Consider the following 18,800-nt stretch of genomic DNA (forward strand, 5'->3'; position numbering starts at 1 on the left):
CGAAATCCTCTTGTCTCAGCCTCCCAAATGCTGAGATTACAAGCGTGCGCCACCACGCCCAGCCTGAAAGGTGATTTTTTTTCCCCTACCAGCTTCCCCAGCCGCACTTCTCACCTGCCCCAATTAATCTCACCCACCCTAATTAATCAGCGCTGAACATCTTAGTAGGAAATCCTGACCCAGGCTCAGGTGTCCTGGGGAATCAAAGCCTAGGCTCAGGGTAAAGTGAGCAAAGGTCACGCCCATCCCAGCCACCCAAGGGTGGAGAAGCAGGTGCCCAGAAGGCCTGGGCCCAGCCCCACACCGAGGATTGTCGGAGCCCGGAGGGGGGGGTGTGTAGTAAGGGTAAGGACGTGACTGCCGCCGGGAGTCAGCTGGGAGGGGAATGCCCGCTGCCAGCCTCAGGTGTTTCCACAGGCTTCCCCTCAATATCGTCTCCGAAGTCCCTCGTTCCAGAAAAAGAATCCTAGAATCCCCCATCTCATCCTGGACCAAACTCGGGACACCAGAGTCCGCTGGGGTCCGACCCCCAGCATCTCCCCTCCCATCCCCAGTCCTGCACTACCCTCTTCCCGGCCGGAGGCCCTGGGGCGCCGGGAGACCCTGCCCCGGGTCCCGGGGGGCCCGGGGACCTGCTCGCCCGGGACCTCGCCCTGCGCGGGGCGGGGAGGGGCCGAGCGGCGCCGCCCCGGCCGCTCCCCGCGGGCTGGGTCCGGCCGCCCCGCCCGCCGCCGCTCCCGCCGCGCTCGCTCCTCGCCGCCCAAACTTTCCAGCGGGCGCGTCGGGCGGCCGCCCCCCGCATGGGCGCCGCGCCGCAGGGGCCCGACCCCCGCCAGGCCCCCCCGCGCCATGGCGGCCCGCGCGCCCCCCGCCGCACCTGCGGCCGAGGAGCCGGGGGGCCCCGGCGGCCCCCCGCGCAGGAAGAAGTCGCGCTCGGGCGCCGCGGGCCTCCGCCGCGCCTTCAGCTGGCTGCGGGGCAAGCGGCGCAGGAAGAAGGCGGCGGGGGCCGAGGGCGCCGAGCCGGCCGCCCCCCGCGCCAAGAAGGCGGACGACAAGGCCAAGAGGGCCAAGGGCAAAGGCCGAGGTAGGGCGCGGGCACCTGGGGAGCGCGGGCGGCGCCGGGCGCGGGGCCGCGGGCAGGGGTCCCGGGCTCAGCCCCAGCTCCCCGGTTCTGCCGCCCCGAGCCCGACTCAGCCGCCCCTCGAGGGGAGGAGACCCTCGGGCGGGGCAGGGATTCCCTGGTTTCAGCAGGAAGTGTGGCAGGCTGGCTTCTGGGACCCGGAGGCCATTCCCCCTCCCGCAGGCTCACCCAGGTTCTGCCCTCTGCTGAGTCAGGGGGTCAAGGGACTTGGCTTCGGCCTGGGGCCAGTGGGAGAGGCAGGTGGCCTGGGGTCTCTGGTGCGGGTCCCTCAGAGTCTGGAAGGTCAGTAGCACCCAAGAGGAGCGCCTGTCTCCCAGGTGGATCCGGGTTTCCAATTCCAGCGAGGACCCGGCCTGGAGGAAGCCTGCCTTAGGTTGGTGACAGTGTTAGCTTTTCCCACCGGCACCCCCACCCACGGCTCACCTGGGCCAAACCGCAAACATCCACCTCCCGGGGTGGTGAGCTCAGCCTCCAGGACCCGCAGCCCCTCCCTTCACTCCCCCCCCACTCGCCCTGGTAAGAAGTGCCAGAGAGGAAAGCGAGCTTACGGGGGAAACTGAGGCCCAGGGCACTTGGAGAGGCTGTACCTGGTTTGGGTACTTAACCTACAGTACAGCAGGTGTTTCCAATCTTCCTGGGGTTGAGCCCCAAGGCCCCCTTCCCCTGGCTTGATGCATGGGCAGCCTGGCCCATCCCTGCCGGGGTCCCTTGACTTGAGGCCACCTGCTTGGTCCTCATTTCCGGGTTTCTGTCTTCCATATGGTGGGGAGAGCTTCAGTCTCGGCAGGAGGGTGTGGCTCCCTTGGGCTTGCCGTCCTTGGAGGTGTACCTTTCCTGTATTCCTGCTGCTGGGCTGAAGGTGAGGAAATGGCGGGGTGTGTGGCCCATCCCCTTGGCCTGTGTTTACCCTCCCAGTGTCCTTTAACTACCTCTTCTGGAGGAGAATTAGAAGGAACACTTTTGGGGTCAGGAAGAGGGTGGAAAGCCTCTTGTGTGATTGCATCCGGCCTGATCTTCCTTTTGGATAAGGGCCCTGCTCCCCTGCGGCTCAGCCACAGACAAGCCAGGGCGCTGGGCTGGAATGACTGGGCCAAGCCTCAAGGAAAGCGTTGAGTGACCCGTGTTTTCAAGAGCTCTGCAGCCCTAATAAGAGAGGGGGGCCTGTCCCCCTGGGATTCAGTGTAAAGTCATCCCTGTCTCACCCAAGAGGACAAGGGTCAGAATTGCAGCAGGAGGGACTGCGGTCAGACTGACGGGATTGGCAGGCGCCGGGCTAGTGGACTAGTGGTGTACCTCAAGGCAGCAGATCTTCCTCAGGGAGGCGGGGCTGGAAATGCTGAGCCTGGAGGCCCCTGCTCCAACATCCCGGGCTTGGGGGTCATTGGGTCAGTGCCAGGCCTCCCTCTGCCTGGGGTTTGGTGTCAGGTGGCACTGAGCTTTCTGGGCAGCAGTCGGCCTGACCGGGCCCACGTGCGTGGGCCGCACCCTCTGCGCCTAGCTGTTGTTTCCCGGGATCTGGAGGTGGACCCAGGTATGGCTGAGGGAAGCCCTGTTTCCCTCCTGCTCTAGCCTGCTATTATCCCAATAGTTTCTTTGTAACCTGCCTACTCAACTTCTTTTCTGTTAAGAGAAAAAAAATCTGATCTCTCTAATCTCCACTGGCACCCCTGGCTAGAAAGGAGAAGCCCTAAGACTTAACTCTTTCAGGGAGAATGTTCAGAATGGAGATTGGGAGAGGTAGGAAGTAGGGATATATAGAAAATTCCTGGGAGGCGAGGAGCCTTTGCTGGAAAAGTCGTTATCTCCTCCATTCCAGTGTCTAAACCAAAGACTTGAGAGATGCAGGTCTTGGCTCCTTTCTTTTGACTCCCCACTATAAGATGGAAAGCCGAGTTTGTAATGGAACTTTGTTGTTGTTTATTGTGTGGTACTGAGGATTGAACCCAGGGCATTCTACCTCCAAGCTACACCCGAAGCCCTATTTTATTTTGCAGTGGGTGTCTCCCTTGGTTGATGAGAGTCTCACTGCTTGCTAAGGCTGTCCTTGAGTCTGTGATCTTCCTGTTTTAAGCCTCACAACTACTAGGATTACTGGTGTGCACTACCATGCCCGGCTTGTAATGGAATTTTGAGCTCCAGTCTTCCTCTAATGCCCTCACTGACTGGAACAGACTTAGCAGAAAAGAGGAAATCTGACTTTTTTTTTTGTGGTACTGGGGATGGAATCCTAGGGGCATTCTACCTCCGAGCTACGCTCCCAGTCATATATATATATTTTAATTCTTTATTTTGAAACAGGGACTCCCTACTTCTTGAGTTGCAAAGGGACTCACTAAAGTAGCTGGGGCTGTCCGCGAACTGTACCTCCGGTCTCGGCCTCTGGAATGCTGGGATTACAAGTGTGCGCCACTACGCCTGGCTTTATTTATTTAATTATTGTACTGAGGGTTGAACCAAGTGGCATTCTACCTCCAAGCCACACCGCTAGCCCATTTTTTTTTTTTAATTTCTTATTTGGAAACAGGGTCTCAGTAGGTTGCCGAGAGCCTCGCTGAGTTGCCGAGGCTGGCTTTGAACCAATGATCCTCCTGTCTCAGCCTCCCCAAGTACTGGGATTATTAAGTGTGCGCCACCACACCCTGCCTGAAATCTGACATTTATTGATGATTCTGAATGTATCAGGAATCCTGTATCTATTCTCTCATGAGATCCCATTTGCAGATGAAAAAAACTGAGGCTCAGGGACAGAGGGATTGATTGATTTAACCAAATTTAGATTTAAACTCAAATCATCTGCTTCTGAAACCTAGTACTATTTTCTCGACTCTCCCAAGGACAAAGAGCAGAGGTTGAAGCTTAAAGCTCTCCTTATCCAATTTACTCTGTAGGTGGAAGCAGCCCAGAGAGACTTGAGGGAACTTGATAGAGTGGGGAGCGTATCAGAGTCAGGCAAATGAGAGTTTACATTCTGGCTCAGCTACTAGGAAGCCCTGTGACACGGTCAAGCAGCTTCTCTGTGGAGCCAGCGATTCCATTACAATCGCATGGGGAAGCCAGGACCGTCTCATAGGGGGTGATTCTCTGGACATTGTCTTGATGGGTTTGTAACTTTTCTATCTCTCAAGATTCTCACAAGATACAAAAACTATAAGAAAGGGAAGTCACCTTAGAGATGTAAGGGTGGCCACTGTGTTTAGTCACCTGAGCTCTAAGGATGAGCCTGGAAGGAGTAGATTCCGAGGCTAAGAACAATTCTCCTGTTTCTCTCAAGCTACTTAGCACTGGCAGATAATTCACCCCTCCAAACATTGCTTTCCTTCTTTGTAAAGTAGGGATAATAAGCCGGGCATAGTGGTGCATGCCTGTAATCCCAGTACTTGAGAGGCCGAGACAGGAGGATTGCAGGTTCATGGCCAGCTTCAGCAATTTGTGAGACCCTCCGCAACTTAGTGAGACCCTGTTTCAGAATAAAGAATAAAAAAATAAGGTTAGCTTGGAGGTCGAATGCCCCTGGATTCCATCCCCTGTAACACACACACACACACACAAATGAAATGGGGCTAGGGGTGCTGCACAGGTATAGAATACCCCTGGGTTCAATCCCCAGTACCCCCTACATAGGCACACACGCACATTAAAAAAAGGTGGGGTAGCAAATCTGGCTCTTAACAGGGGTGTTTCAAGGATCCAGTTAGGTAACTGGCATGCAAAGCCATGTGAACCGTGGAGCAGGATCCAGATGGTAGTACGCTTCCTCTGTTCTGATACTGAGGACTTGGCCATTCGTTTATTCATCCTGACCCATGTTTGGAAAACAACTCACTTAGTTACACAGCAGATACCCATGGTGATTATTACTAGGGGGGATTCACAGAAGGTAGTGACTCACCTTTATCCTCCAGGAGGACTTAGATGTAAGAAAGTAAAAAAAAAAAAAAAACCAAAACAAATAGGCATCCATATTTTCCAGGAATACCACCTGGACTCTAGACAAGTGTGTGGGGAGGAAGTGTTTCTGGGACTGGCGCCAGCATGGGGCCCAGCAGATAATCGGGGGAGGCTTTCTGGAGGAGGTGAGCAGGGTGTGGAAGGACAGCTAATTTGGGAGGAAAGAGAAGTAACAGGAAGACGGCTCAGCGCCAGACCCAAGGCATTTTCCTGAACTGTCTTCCCTTGAGTTCAAGAGAACCTGGGGGGTGAGCAGCTATCTATGCACCCTTGGGAGGGCAGGTGAGTCCCTCCAGGCCACTCAGACGCATGAGTTTGAAAAGCATATATTCTTCATTATGCATCGCCAGACTTCCCCCCCCCCCCCTACTGGGGATGGAACCCAGGGGCATTCTACCTCCGGGGTAAACTCCAACCCTATTTTTTTTTTTTTTTTGTGGGTCTGGGGATGGAACCCAGAGGCATTTGACCTCTGAGCTACATACCCTGCCCTATTTTTTTTTTTTTTTTTTAATTTTGAAACAGGGTCTCACTGAGTAGCAAAGGGCCTCACTAAGTAGCTGAGCCTGTCCGTGAACCACCACCATCCTGTCTCAGCCTCCCGAATGCTGGGATTACAAGCGTGTGCCATCACGCTCAGCTCATTGACAGGCATTGATCAAGGTGGTGAGGCTACCTGAGCGACTGGCGAGGTCGCTGCCCCGCGGACATGGCATCACAGCTTGGCAGTGACGGGGCCACCCAGTTTGCCTCCAAAGAGCACACTGTGGCAGCACAGTAGTATGACTTTTAGATGATCCTGGCTACTAGAGAGGAGGAGGCAGGACAAGTTCAAGGCCAGCCAGATTCTGTCTCAAAATAACATTATGAAGCTGGGCGTGGAGGCGCTTACCTATAATCCCAGTACTTGGAAGACTGGAGAATCACAGGTTCCAGGACAGCCTCTTAGTGTCCTCTTAGTGAGGCTCTCATCAACTTAGTTAGACTCTGTTTCTAATCCCAGTACTTGGAGGCTGAGATAGGAGGTTTGAAGCCAGCCTCAGCTACTTAGGCTCTCAGCAACTCAGTGAGACCCTGTTTCCAAATAAAATAGAAAATAGGTCTGGGAGTGTAACCCAAAGGTAGAAAGCCTCAGGGTTCCATCCCCAGCAACACACACACACACACACACACACACACACACACACACACACAACTAAAACAGGGCTGGGAGTGTAGCACAGAAGTAGAATGCCCCTGGATTTCATCCCCAGTACCACAAAAAAATAAAATAAAATAATACAAAGGGCTAGGGTTGTGTCTCAGTGGTAAGGCAACACAGGGTTCAATCCCCATTACTGCAAAGAAAAGAAAAAAACCCAGGCTGCTGGATGAATTTCTGACTGAGGAGGGAGTGCCCACTATAGAGCCTCGGGCAGGACCAGCTTTGGGGAGGTGTGTAGCCCTCTGGAGGTTTCTCTCAGGCAGTGAACAGTGGTGAATGGTGAGAGTGGAGGATGGTTCTGATACTGAGAATTCAGGAGCCACCTTGCCAGGCCCAGCAGATGTAAATCTACAAACTCACTGCAGACTCCTCAAGTTCCCCTTGGCTCTTCACTGGGGGAGGACTGTCCTTGGCATAGGGTTGTAAAAAGATCTAAGTTTGAACTCTGCTCTGTTATATGACCTTGGGCAAGCCTGCCCCACTCTCAACCAGATGGGCCCTGTCTTTATTATTATTATTTTTTGCACAGTTGAATCCAGGAGCACTCTACCATTGAACTACACCCACAGCCCTTTCTATTTTTTTTCCTTTTGTACTTTTTTTTTGGCACTGGGGATTGAACCCAGGGGCATTCTACCTTTGAGCTAAGCCTTTAGCCCTTTTTATTTTGAAACAGGGTTTCACTAAGTTGCGGAGAGTCCTACTAAGTTGCTGAAGCCTAGAACCTTCAATCTACCTGCCTCAGCCTTTCAAGTACTGGGACTACAGGCACGTGCCACTGTGCCCATTTTATTTTTTATATTGAGATAGGGTCTTGTACCAGGTGTGGTGGTGCACACCTCTAATCCTAGTATTTAGGATGTTGACAGGAGGATCACAGATTTGTTTTATTTTTTGTGTGTGGTACTGGAGATTGAACCCATAAGCATTCTACTTCTGAGTTATACCCTCAGCCCTATGTTTTATTTATTTATTGCGGAACTGGGGATGGAACCCAGGGGCATTCAACCTCCAAGCTATATCCCCAGCCCTATTTTTTATTCTTTATTTTGAAACAGGGTCTTTCTGAGTTGAAAAGGGCCTCACTAAGTAGCTGAGGCTGTCTGTGAACTGCAATCCTCCTGTCTCAGCCTCCCAAATGCTGGGATTACAAGTGTGTGGCACCAAGACTGGCTTATTCTCTTTCTTTCTTTTGTTCTTTCATTCTTTCTTTCTGTACTGGGGGTGGAACCCAGAGGCATTATACCTCCGGGCTATACTCCCAGACCTATTTTATATTTTATTTGGAAACAGGGTCTCACTAAGTTGCTGAAAGCCTCACTAAATAGCTGAGGTTTGCTTTGACCCGTGCAATCCTCCTGTCTCAGTCTCCCAAGCGCGGGGATTACAAGCATGCATCACCACGCCCGGCTTATTCTTTCTTCTTCTTCTTATTTTTTATGCTGAACTGGGGATTGAACCCAGGGGCATTCTACCTCTCAGCTACACCCTCAGCCCCCCCCCCCTTTTTTTTTTTTGTGCTGGTATTGGGATGGAACCCAGGGGCATTTGACCTCCGAGCCACCCCCTGCCCTATTTTTATTCTCTATTTTGAAACAGGGTTTCACTAAGTTGCGGAGGGCCTCACTAAGTAGCTGAGGCTGTCTGTGAACCAGGATCCTCCAGTTTCAGCCTCCGTAATGCTGGAATTACAAGTATGCGCCAGCAAGCCCTGTATACTGGGGTTCCTGGAAACCCTTCTACCTCCGGGCTACACTCCAAGACCTATTTTTATACTTTTTATTTGGAAACAGGGTCTCTTAAGCTAGCACGCCTGGCTTCGAACCTGTGCGATCCTCCTGTCTCCGCCTCCCAAGCGCGGGGATTACAAGCGTGTGCCACCATGCCTGGCCTATATATATATTTTTTGTGGTACTGGGGTGTGGAACTCAGGGCTTTCTACTTCTGGGCTACACCCCAGCCCTATTTTATAATTTATTTGGAAACAGGGTCTCACTGAGTTGCTGAGAGCCTCAACTAAGTAGCTGGGGCTGGCTTCGAACCTGTGTGATCCTCCTTTCTCAGCCTCCTAAGTATTGAGATTACAAGTGTGCGCCACCATGCCTGGCTTGGAAAGCCTGTCTTTGACCAGCTAGGCAAGAGAGGGAGGCCCAGTGGCCTGTATGTTATTGGAAGGTGGGTTAGGAGTATCCATCATGATTACTGGACTCTCCTTGCCAAGGAAGGGCCTATAATGACTCTAAAACAGCGAAGACCCAACGTCTTCTAGGTGGTGGGCACTTTACCTGAGATCAGAGGGTATGTGTGTCCTTTGCAATCAACACCCCTGTATTTTCATATTCTGTGTTAGTGATATGCTGTTTCCGGCCTAGTGCTTGGCTTCACCTATGTGTGTGTGTGTGTGTGTGTGTGTGTGTGTGTGTGTGTGTGTGTTGGTACTGGGGACTAAACCCAAGGGTGCTTTACCACTGAACTATATCTCCAGCCCTTTTCTTTTTTAAGATATAGAGTTTCACTAAGTTGCCCAGGCTGGCCTTGCACTTGCAATTCTGTCTCAGCTGCCCCTGGGTTCCATCCCCAGACCTACAAAAAACAAAAACTGGGCATGGTGGCTCATGTTTGTAATCCAGTACTTGGATTAAGGAGGATCACAGGTTTAGTGAGACCCTATTGTCTTTTTTTTTGTGTGTGTGCACGGGTCTGGGGATGGAAGCCAGGGGCATTCGACCTCCGAGCTACACCCCCCAGCCCTATTTTTTCTTTGTTTTGAAACAGGGTCTCACTGAGTTGCAGAGGGCCTCACTAAGTAGCTGAGGCTGTCTGTGAACTGCAGTCCTCCTGTCTCAGCCTCCCAATTGCACCACCACGCCTGGCTGAGACCCTATTTTCAGATAACAAGATAAAAATAGGTGTGGGTTGTACCTTAGAGGTAGAAGGCCCCTCAGTTCTATCACCAGTACCAAAAAAAAAAAAAAGAAAAAAAAAGTAGAATGCCCTTGGGTTCAACTTTCAGTACTAAGGGGAAGAAAAAAAGCTGATGGCCTGAGATGTCACAGGAGGCTTCATGCCACACATGCAGATGGGTAGCTGAGGTCCAGAGGACGGAGTGACTGGCCAAGGTCACCCAATGTCCACCCAATGTCAGCTTGGGGGTGGAACCTGAGTCCACACCTGGCTGGCTGATTGCAGTTTCCCTACTCCTTTGTTCTGACTTCAAACAGAAAAGCCCTGCCAGAGAGTGCCTCCACCAGGGTGGGAAGAGCCCGCAAGCTGAGGCCCAGGGAGGTCCCCCCACAGACACCTTCAGGGCCTTGTTCCAGCTCTTTCCCCCACACATCCCAGCTTCTCCTGGAAACCCCCCTCAGGCCTGGGAGGGGCCCCTGGATCAGCGTATCAGTGTGCTGTTCCTTCCTGAAGTACCCCAAGCAGGGTTGCCAGGAAGGTCTGCTGCAGGGGGTGTGTGTGTGACAGAACCCTGTGGCCACAAAAATCTACACACTGTTGCCAGCAGAAGGCAGAACAAGAGCCTCTCCTTCCTTCTGCCCCATGGCAGTCCCCCTGTCTAACCCCTCAAAGCCCTCTCAGCTGCTCCTGGCCTGTCACATGCTAAGAAAACTAATGAGAGGAGGCATTGTGTATTGTGTGGACTCAGTGAACATGGTGTGTGTGTGGGGGGGAGCGGTACACACACCTTCCCGCTGACCCCAAGGCCCCCTCCAGCTTCTAGGCTGATGGGGGAGGTAAAAGCTGCCTGCCCATTCTCTGCCCTGGTGCTCCACTTCCCTCAGGGGCTGGTTCATCAAAGAATTGTCAGTAGTTAGGCCTGGTGGTGCATATCTGTCATCCCAGGGTTTGGGAGGTTGAGATAGGAGGTTGACAGGTTCAAGGACAGCCTCAGCAAGTGGTGAGACTCTCATCAACTTAGCGAGACCCTGTTTCCAAATAAGAAATGAAACTGGGCTGGGGATATAGCTCAAAAGTAGAATGCTCCTGGGTTCTATCCCCAGTATCACAAAAAAAAAAAAAAAAAGAAAGAAAAAAGAACTATCAGCTCCACCCATGGGGTGCTCAGCTCTGTGCTTGGTGTGAAGGGGGACATAGAGACCGCTCATCCTGCACAGGCCTTCAACTCAAAGTCTGTGGCCAAGTGCATGATTCTAGGAGGTTCCTGGAGGGAAATGACCAAGCTGGACCTCAGGTCTGTTTAGGGTGCTGCCCTCTCCTGCAAACTGGTAGCTGCGTGAGGTCTTCACTGCCATTCCCAAGCCTCACCTGTGGCTGGCTCTATACCTTGCCTCTCCCTTGCCCTGGGTCATGGGCGGTACTCCTTCTCCAGGTCAGAGCAGGTACCACTTTAGTAGTGAAAGTACTTATGAGCCATCACCATCATCACCACCAGTATACCAGTGTCATTACCATTTTTGGGGGAGGAGCACTGAGGATAGAACCCAGAAGCATTCTACATCTGAGCTACATTCCCAGCCCTATTTTTATTCTTTATTTTGAAATAGGGTCTTTCTCACTGAGTTGTGGAGGGCCTCACTAAGTAGCTGAGGCTGACCACAAACCTGTGATCCTCCTGTCTCAGCCTCTCAAGTACTGGGATTACAAGCCTGCGCCACCACACCCAGTTTAGGACTCTCTTGGTGTGAAGTAGAGTAACTAGTGCTCACAGTTTGATACACAATTTATTATTTATTTATATTGCGGTCCTGGGGATGGAACCCAGGAGCAAACCTGTGATCTTCCTGTGTTAGCCTGCCAAGTATGGGGATTTCAAGCATGAGCCACCACACATGGCTCACTGTGGATGTATGTATGAATGTGTATGTATTTTTGTGTGATACTGGGGATTGAATCCAGGGACATTCTACCTCTGAGCTACATCCCCAGCCCTATTTTTATTTTCAAACAGGATCTCACTAGGTTGAGATGAGAGTCTCATTATTTGCTGAGGCTATCTTCAAACCTGTGATCCTCCTGTCACTGGAATTACAGGTATGTGCCATGGCACCCAGCATGTATGGTGTTTCTTTCTTCTTCATCTTCTCCTACCCCCACCACCCAAAAGCACTACCACTGAGCCACATCCCCAGCCCTTTTTTTTTGGTGGTACTGGGGTTCCTGGAAGCCCTTCTACCTCCGGGCTACACTCCCAGACCTATTTTATTTGGAAACAGGGTCTCTTAAGCCAGCGCAGCTGGCTTCGAACCTGCGCGATCCTCCTGTCTCCGCCTCCCAAGCGCGGGAATTACAAGCGTGCGCCACCATGCCCGGCTTCCCCAGCCCTTTTAATTTACTTTTCTCCAATACTGGGAGTGAAACCCAGAGGCATTCTACCTCCAAGCTACACCCTTAGCCCTATTTTTTCTTTATTTTTGAAACAAGGTCTCATTAATTGCGGAGGGCCTCACTAAGTAGGTGAGGCTGACCAAGAATCTGCAATTTTCCTGTCTCAGCCTCCCAAGTGCTGGGATTACAAGTGTGTGCCACCATGCCTGGCCCTTTTTATTTTTTTTAATTTGAAACAAGGTCTCACTAAATTGCCCTGGCTGGCCTCAAATTTGTGATCCTTCTGCTTCAGCTGCCTGAGTCTCTGGGATTACAGGTGTATATCAGTGTGCCCAGCTGTGTGGTGTTTTTTTATGGATGCATAAAGTGCTAGCCCTTCAGGAACTGCACTGTTGTCAACCTCAGACCGTTAGCAAGATGTGGGCCTCAGGGAGGGATGGGGTCAGCTTTGACTTTCCCGTTTTATAGGGAGGAACAGGGTGTCCCTGGAGCCTTTGGGCGTAAGAGGCAGCATGGTATAACAGAGGGGCTTGTCCAGACGGCAGAAAAGATGCGCCATACCAGGACCATTCCAGTTTAAGAGCTCTGGACTCTTAATACAATGCTCTCTCTACTATGCCATGCTGCCTCCAGTTGGAGAGAATGGGCAGAGGTAAATGAGAGTCACTGGCCAGGCTGTGGGGCCCTGGGCAGGTACCCTGGCACAAAGACACCTGTGAGGACAGAGGTGGAAGCTTTGGGCAGCGTCGAAGGCTTTTTAGAAGAGGTAAGTCTTGGGTTGGGCTTTGAAAACAGAGACTTGCATAAAGGGAGGTGGGGGGGCACACAGCTCTACAGTTGCACATAGACATGGGGTTTCACCTATATTTACTGACAGGTTCTATTACTTACACATACAAGCCCAAACCAACTGTAGATCTGGGCATACATTCAACAAACAATTGCACAGTCATACTGATACACAAAAGCACAGATAATTATACAGCCCTTTTTTTTTTTTTGTATCTTAGAGCTAAACCCCTAGCCTGTCTGTATGTGTATATATACATATTTATTCATGTGGTACTAGGGATTAAGCCAGGGACATTCTACCTCTTAGCTACACCTGTAGCCCCTTTTATTTTGTTTATTTACTATTTATTTATTTATTTTTGGGGTGCTAGGGGCATTCTTCCTCCAAGCTACACCCCCAGCCCTATTTTTTATTCTTTATTTTGAAACAGGGTCTCACTAAGTTGCGAGGGCCTTACCTAGTAGCTGAGGCTGGCCAAGAACCTGGGTCCTCTCATCTCAGCACCTGAAGTACTGGGATTAGAAGCGTGTGCCATCATGCCCAGCTTATTTTTTTTTGTTTTAAAACAGAGTCTCTCTCCCCGGGCGTGGTGGGGCACACTTGTAATCCCCGTGCTTGGGAGGCGGAGACAGGTTCGAAGCCAGCCTCAGCTACTTAGTGAGGCTCTCTCAGAAACTTAGTGAGACCCTGTTTCCAAATAAAATATAAAATGGGTCTGGGAGTGTAGCCTGGAAGTAGAAAGCCTCTGGGTTCCACCCCCAGTACCACCAAAAAAAAAAAAAACAAAAAACAAAAAAAACCCAGAGTCTCATTATGTTGTTGAGAATCTTGCTATATTGCCAAGGATATCCTCGAACTTTCAATCTTCCTGTCTTGGCCTTCCAAGTACTGCAACTGCAGGTGTGGGCCAACATGCTCAGTCTTTTGTTTTGAAACAGGGTCTCACTAGGTTGCTGAGAGTCTTGCTACATTGCTGAGGCTGTCCTTGAACCTGTGATTGTCCTGTCTCAGTCTCTCAAGTACTAGGATTACAGGTATGGGTCACCATGTCTGGTAGGTCAGTCTTACAAACAAATATATTTACGCATACTTGTATGTACACAGGCAGACTTACTCAATACACTAAAGACAGTGATTTTCAGCCATCATGAAGCCTGGTCACAATTATAGGGAAATACACAAAAGCACACATTCAAACAGGAAAAGATTCAATTACATGGATCTAGTCACGGAGATCAGAGACCAACCCTGTTCAGGGTTACAGAAATATACCCAGCTATACAACTACATAGCCAAATTCAAGCACACAAACACACACAAATGTCCAATTTCTCCTCCTTCAAGGTTCTACAGACATTAATGAGATGAGAGGTGATGGGTCAGGGTTTGAATCCTGCCAAGTCAGGTGACCTCAGGAAATCTCAATATGCCATCAGTATAAAGTAATGCATGAAAAGTGGGTAGTACAGTGCCCGGCACCTAGGAGGCACTAAATAAAAAGAATGTTACTTTTATTTTGAACACCACAACTACAGAAATAGTTTGCTGCGTTTGTACACACAGGCACAGACGAGATGCACACGCACACAGGCACAAGGCACTCACAGGGTCAGGTGGTTGGGCCTTAGCAGTCGCAGGGCTCCGGACCCCACTCTGGAGGTCGACCCCTAGTTCTCCCGGCTCCACTGCGGTCCTCCAACAGGCGGCCCCCAGCCCGGCGAGCTAGCTAGCGACTCGCCCGCCCCACCCGAGCCTCTCCCCGAGCGCTCCGGGCGGGCGGGGCGGCTCGGCAGGTCTCCCAGGTACCGGGAGGGGCGGAGCCGGCGGGACGTGCGCCAGTCCCCGCCTCCCTCGGCCCCGCCCCGCCCCGGCCATTGGCCGCAGAGCTCGGGGGCGTGGCCGGGCTGGGGCTGGGGGCGCCCGCGGTGGCCGCCCGCGCGTCTCGCTGCCTCCCTCCCGGGGCTGCGGGCCCGGCGGCCGGGCTGGCTGGGCCGCGCTCGGGTTCCCGCGCCGGCTCCCGCGCCCGCCATGGGCAACTCGCACCACAAGAGGAAGGCCCCCAGCGGCCCCCGGGCCCGCAGCTTCTGGCGATTCGGGCGGTCGGCGAAGCGGCCCGCAGGTAGGGGGTGGGGGCGGGGCAGGCGGGGAGGAGGGTCTCCCTGCTGCAGCCGCCGCCACCGCTGCTGCCCCCTCCCGGGGCCTGACGGGCGGGAGTGTGGGGCCCGGGAGTCCCCGCGCAGACCCCACCCCTCACTTGCACACGGAGACGTGTACACACTAGTACCCACGGGCGGCACACGTACATGTTCACATCTCACACAGGCGCTCTCATATACACACACATCCATCCACCCAGATGTGAGGCAGGCAGAGACCAAATCACAAGCGCACCCACACCCACGAGCCACGGCAGTAGGGAGCACAGGTCTTGGAGACGGGTACATATACCTGTGCATGCGGTCTACACGGCGGTACGAACCGGACCCACGCAGATTGAGGCACACGGGCACACATCAGACATGTAGGCACAGTGGCCCAGCGTTTTAGGCACACAGATGTGCATGCAGTTTCACAACTACACAACCAGTCAGACTCGCTCAGGATCCAGGCAGACCCCGGGGTGTTCTCTCTCTGTCTGTCTCTCACACACACACTCACATCTTACTCTTGTTCTCCAACCTTATTCCCCAACAGGCTGAAAGTCTGCGGGAGGGTGGGAGACAAGGGTGGAGGGGAGAAGCAGGAAATCGGGGCTGGAGGCTCGGGATCGCCTCCATCTGGCGCGATCGGGAGTCGGACTGGTTCTCTGGGCTCATTCCCCACCCCCACCGTGCCACCGCAGCCTCTCCCTGCCCGTCCCCAACCCCCGCAGTCCCCGAGGTTGCCGCCGCATCTCCCTCCTTTCAGTACAGCCACCCAGCTGGAACGCAGCAGCTCTTCCCGCCCGGCGGCGTGCGGCGGGATCCCTCCGCGGGTCACATTCCACTTTCCAAGGTGGGGTGTAGGGACTGGGGAAAGCCTCCAGCCCCAACGTGGAAGATGGCATTCCTGGTTTCCCCCAGTGCTTGCTGCAGTTCAGAGTATCCCGGAGAGTCCCAAGGGCTCCTAGAGGAGGGGCCGTCCGGGGTGTCTGGTTTTCTCATCTTGTGAATCCCCAGGTGGGGGAGGGGCAAAGTGGTGGATTCAAAACCCTGCCCCCTCAGGTTAGGGGGTCTTCAACAGAGGCAGGAACCCTCGGGTACCTGCTGGTCTCGGGGAATGAGAGGATCCGAGAGGAGGTGGGGTGGAGAGGACCTTGTGGGAGAATCCACCGTGCATCCTAGAGTGGCCCACATTCCTAGAGGTTCAGCACCGAGGGGCATGTGATCTCATCCTAACCAGCCCCCCCCCCCCACTTACTGGCGATGGTCGGAGCCGGGCGGGGAGGGAGGGGTCTGTGTCTCAGAGTGTATCTGGATAGGCTCTGGTGACCTTGGCAGGTTCCTTTCACTTCTCTGCACCTCCCTGGTTCCTACAGGGTTCCTGTCCTGTGACATTAGGAACATTCACACAGATGACTTCTTGGAAGAGTTACAGTTCTGGCTCGCCATTTCATGGATGAAGAGACTGAGGCCTAGAGAAGAGGGCCTTGTCCAAGGTCATTGCCTGTGGCGCTTTGAGCTATAGTAATGATCAGACTAATAGGAAAAGGTTAAATTCAGGCAGGCTCGCTGAGGATTCCTTAGAAGGCGGATGTTGATGAGAAATTCCAGGAGTTTCCCTGACCTGGCAACCCTGAAGCCCTGGCTGTGCCCACCTTTCAGAATCCCCACTGAGCCAATACCTTTCTGAATTCTCACTGAGCCTGCCAGGGCTGAGCTCTTCATCTGCCTTCTCATGCCTACTCTGATCTGATGGCTTCCTGAGAGGCAGCTGTGGGCCCAGACTTGTAACCATTTGTGATAGAGAAAAAGAAGGGTGTGTTTGCAGTCTTCTGTCTGCTGAACCTTGAGGAAGAGACCTGGGGTTCCCAGTAACCCTTGTGCAGCTCAAGGGGTCAGTCTTTAGGGTGCACCTAAAAAAAAAAAAGCATTGTCAAAGCAACAAAAAATTATGGGATTGGATATTTCGGGCTATATAGATAAAGCTTCTGGGTTGGGATTAACTCTAGAAAACAATTAAAGCTAGGCATGGTGGCATACCCTTGTTATCCCAGTACTTGGGAGGCTAAGACTGGAGTATCGCAGGTTTGTGGACAGCCTCAGCAAATAGTGAGCCTTTCATCAACCTAGTGAGATCCTGTTTTAAAATTAAAATAGGGTTGAGGATGTAGCTCAGAGGTAGAATGCCTCTGGATTCAGTCCCCAGTGTCACACACACACACACACACACACACACACACGGAATCAAAACGGGACATGGTGGTGCACACCTGTAATCCTAGTACTTGGGAGGCTAAGACAGGAGGATTGCAGGCTTAAGGTCAGCCTTAGCAGTTTAGCAAAACTGTGTTTCAAAATAAGAAAAAGTGGCTGGGCTTGGTGGTGCACGCTTGTAAACCCCGCGCTTGGGAGGTGGAGACAGGAGGATCTTGCAGGTTCGAAGCCAGCCGCGCTGGCTTAAGAGACCCTGTTTCTAAATAAAAAAATATAAGCCGGGCGTGGGCGCACGCTTGTAATCCCCGCGCTTGGGAGGCAGAGACAGGAGGATCACACAGGTTCGAATCCAGCCGCGTGCGCTGACTTAGGAGACCCTGTTTCCAAATAAAAATGTAAAAATAGGTCTGGGAGTGTAGCCCGGAGGTAGAAGGGCTTCCAGGAACCCCAGTACCACCAAAAAAAAAAAAAAAAAAAAAAGAAAGAAAAAGTGCTGGGAGTGTAGCTTGGAGGTAGAATGGCCTTGGATTCAATTCCCAGTACACACACACACACACACACACACACACACACACACACACACACACATAATATCAAATATATATGACTGATATGGCTGGAGGAATAGCTTAGAAGTAGACCTGAATTGATGGTCTTAACTTCCATCTTTGAAATAACTGGATTGCATTGGTCTCAATTGTTGAGTGGAGAGCTCAGCTGGATTCACTGCAGCTGTGGGTATGGTCTGGAGCAAAGGTTAGGAGTTGGGAGTCAAGGAGAAAAGTTGTTGAGGCTCCTTTTTTGTGCCTAGAAGGAGAAACCATCCCACTGTTAATGTTAACTCCAGGCCCTTTGGTTTTCAACTTGTGCTGAGGATTCTAAGGCCTCCCTGGCCTGGGCTTGGCTAGTCTATGAGAGGAGGAGGGAGAGTACAAGAGAGCCCAAGAGGTCTTGAGTGAGTCTCTAGGCCATAGGGAGCCAGTGAAGGTGTTTGAGCAAGGGAGGAGCCTACAAAAGCCTGTGTTAGGAAGATGGCTGCAGGGCTAGTGCCTGTGCTGGCAGGACAGGTTGGGGGTGGGGTGGGAGTGGGAAGCCTATTGCAGTAATCTGAGGGAGAGGTAATGAGGTGAGGGCTGGGGACAGGGTGGGGGCTCTGGGAGTGGAGAGGAGTGGCAGCTTGCAGAGACACTTGAGAGAAGGCAGCAGAATTGACAGGACCTGGGATTAATCGCGAGTTGGGAGTCAGGCCCACGGAGGGCTGTGTAGGCTCTGCTGAAGGCTGATTGGTTGCGGGTACAGAGATGTTAATTCAGAAGTAAAAATAAGGTCCTGTGCTAGCCAGGGCCGTAAGGTATTAACTGTCTTCCAGCCATCTAAGTGAGAAGCTATTATTATCCTTTTACAGATGAGAAAGTTGGAGTGCAGAGAAATGGAGTCACTTGCCCAAGGCCACACAGCAAGGAGATGGCTGACCTGTGATTCAAACCCAAGTCACCAGATTAACAACCTGTGTCTCAAATCAGTTTAGGGATAGATGGGTTTCATGTTGTGATTTCATGCAGTACGGGTCCTCTGGGCAGAGAAGGCCTGAGGTCCTGGGGCATTTGGACCCTGTAGGAAGCTCTGTGGGAGAGGGGCTGGAGCTGAGGAGGAAGCACTGAAGCCCCAAGTGCTTAGGGAGTGAGTGCGAAGAGGAACCAGACATCCAGTGCAGAGCCGATTCTCTGCCCTGGGTGCAGTGCCTTTGGCTGGTAGAGGAGTGTCAGGGTGGACGAGGCCAGGCAGCCCCCCAGCTGGAAAGACTGTAACCAGCCGGGAGTGTTTGGCCTTGGTTCTCAGGAATCCAACCCAAACCTCCCTCCCCAGGCCAGCTGGGCACTTGATCCTGGCCTGGTAGGGGGTGTGAGTTGGGGGCTCAGGGAGACCCACCCATGATACTCTGTCTTCTCCCAAGCCCTCAGCATGGACTGTCAGGTGCACACACAGGGCCCTCCCTCTCCCTGCTTGATTTAGAGTTCTCATCCTGCAGATGGAAGGCTGAAGACGGGGCCTGGTGAAGTTCCCACA

At 52.6% G+C, this 18,800-nt stretch overlaps 1 protein-coding gene across 1 annotated transcript in view; it reads left to right on the forward strand.

Annotated features, from left to right (window-relative positions):
- Positions 1–849: 849 nt before the first annotated feature.
- Positions 850–18,800, forward strand: part of NHSL3 (NHS like 3) — a gene marked incomplete at both ends in the record, with an annotated part of 38,940 nt that continues 20,989 nt past the window's right edge. Inside the window, one exon of the mRNA XM_080692613.1 lies at positions 850–1,084. Within this exon, the coding sequence (XP_080548739.1) occupies positions 850–1,084 (235 nt within the window). The remainder of the gene's footprint in view (positions 1,085–18,800) is intronic.

This window comes from Muscardinus avellanarius, assembly GCF_963383645.1.
Source record: "Muscardinus avellanarius genome assembly, chromosome: 3".
NCBI classification, from domain to species: Eukaryota; Metazoa; Chordata; class Mammalia; order Rodentia; family Gliridae; genus Muscardinus; species Muscardinus avellanarius.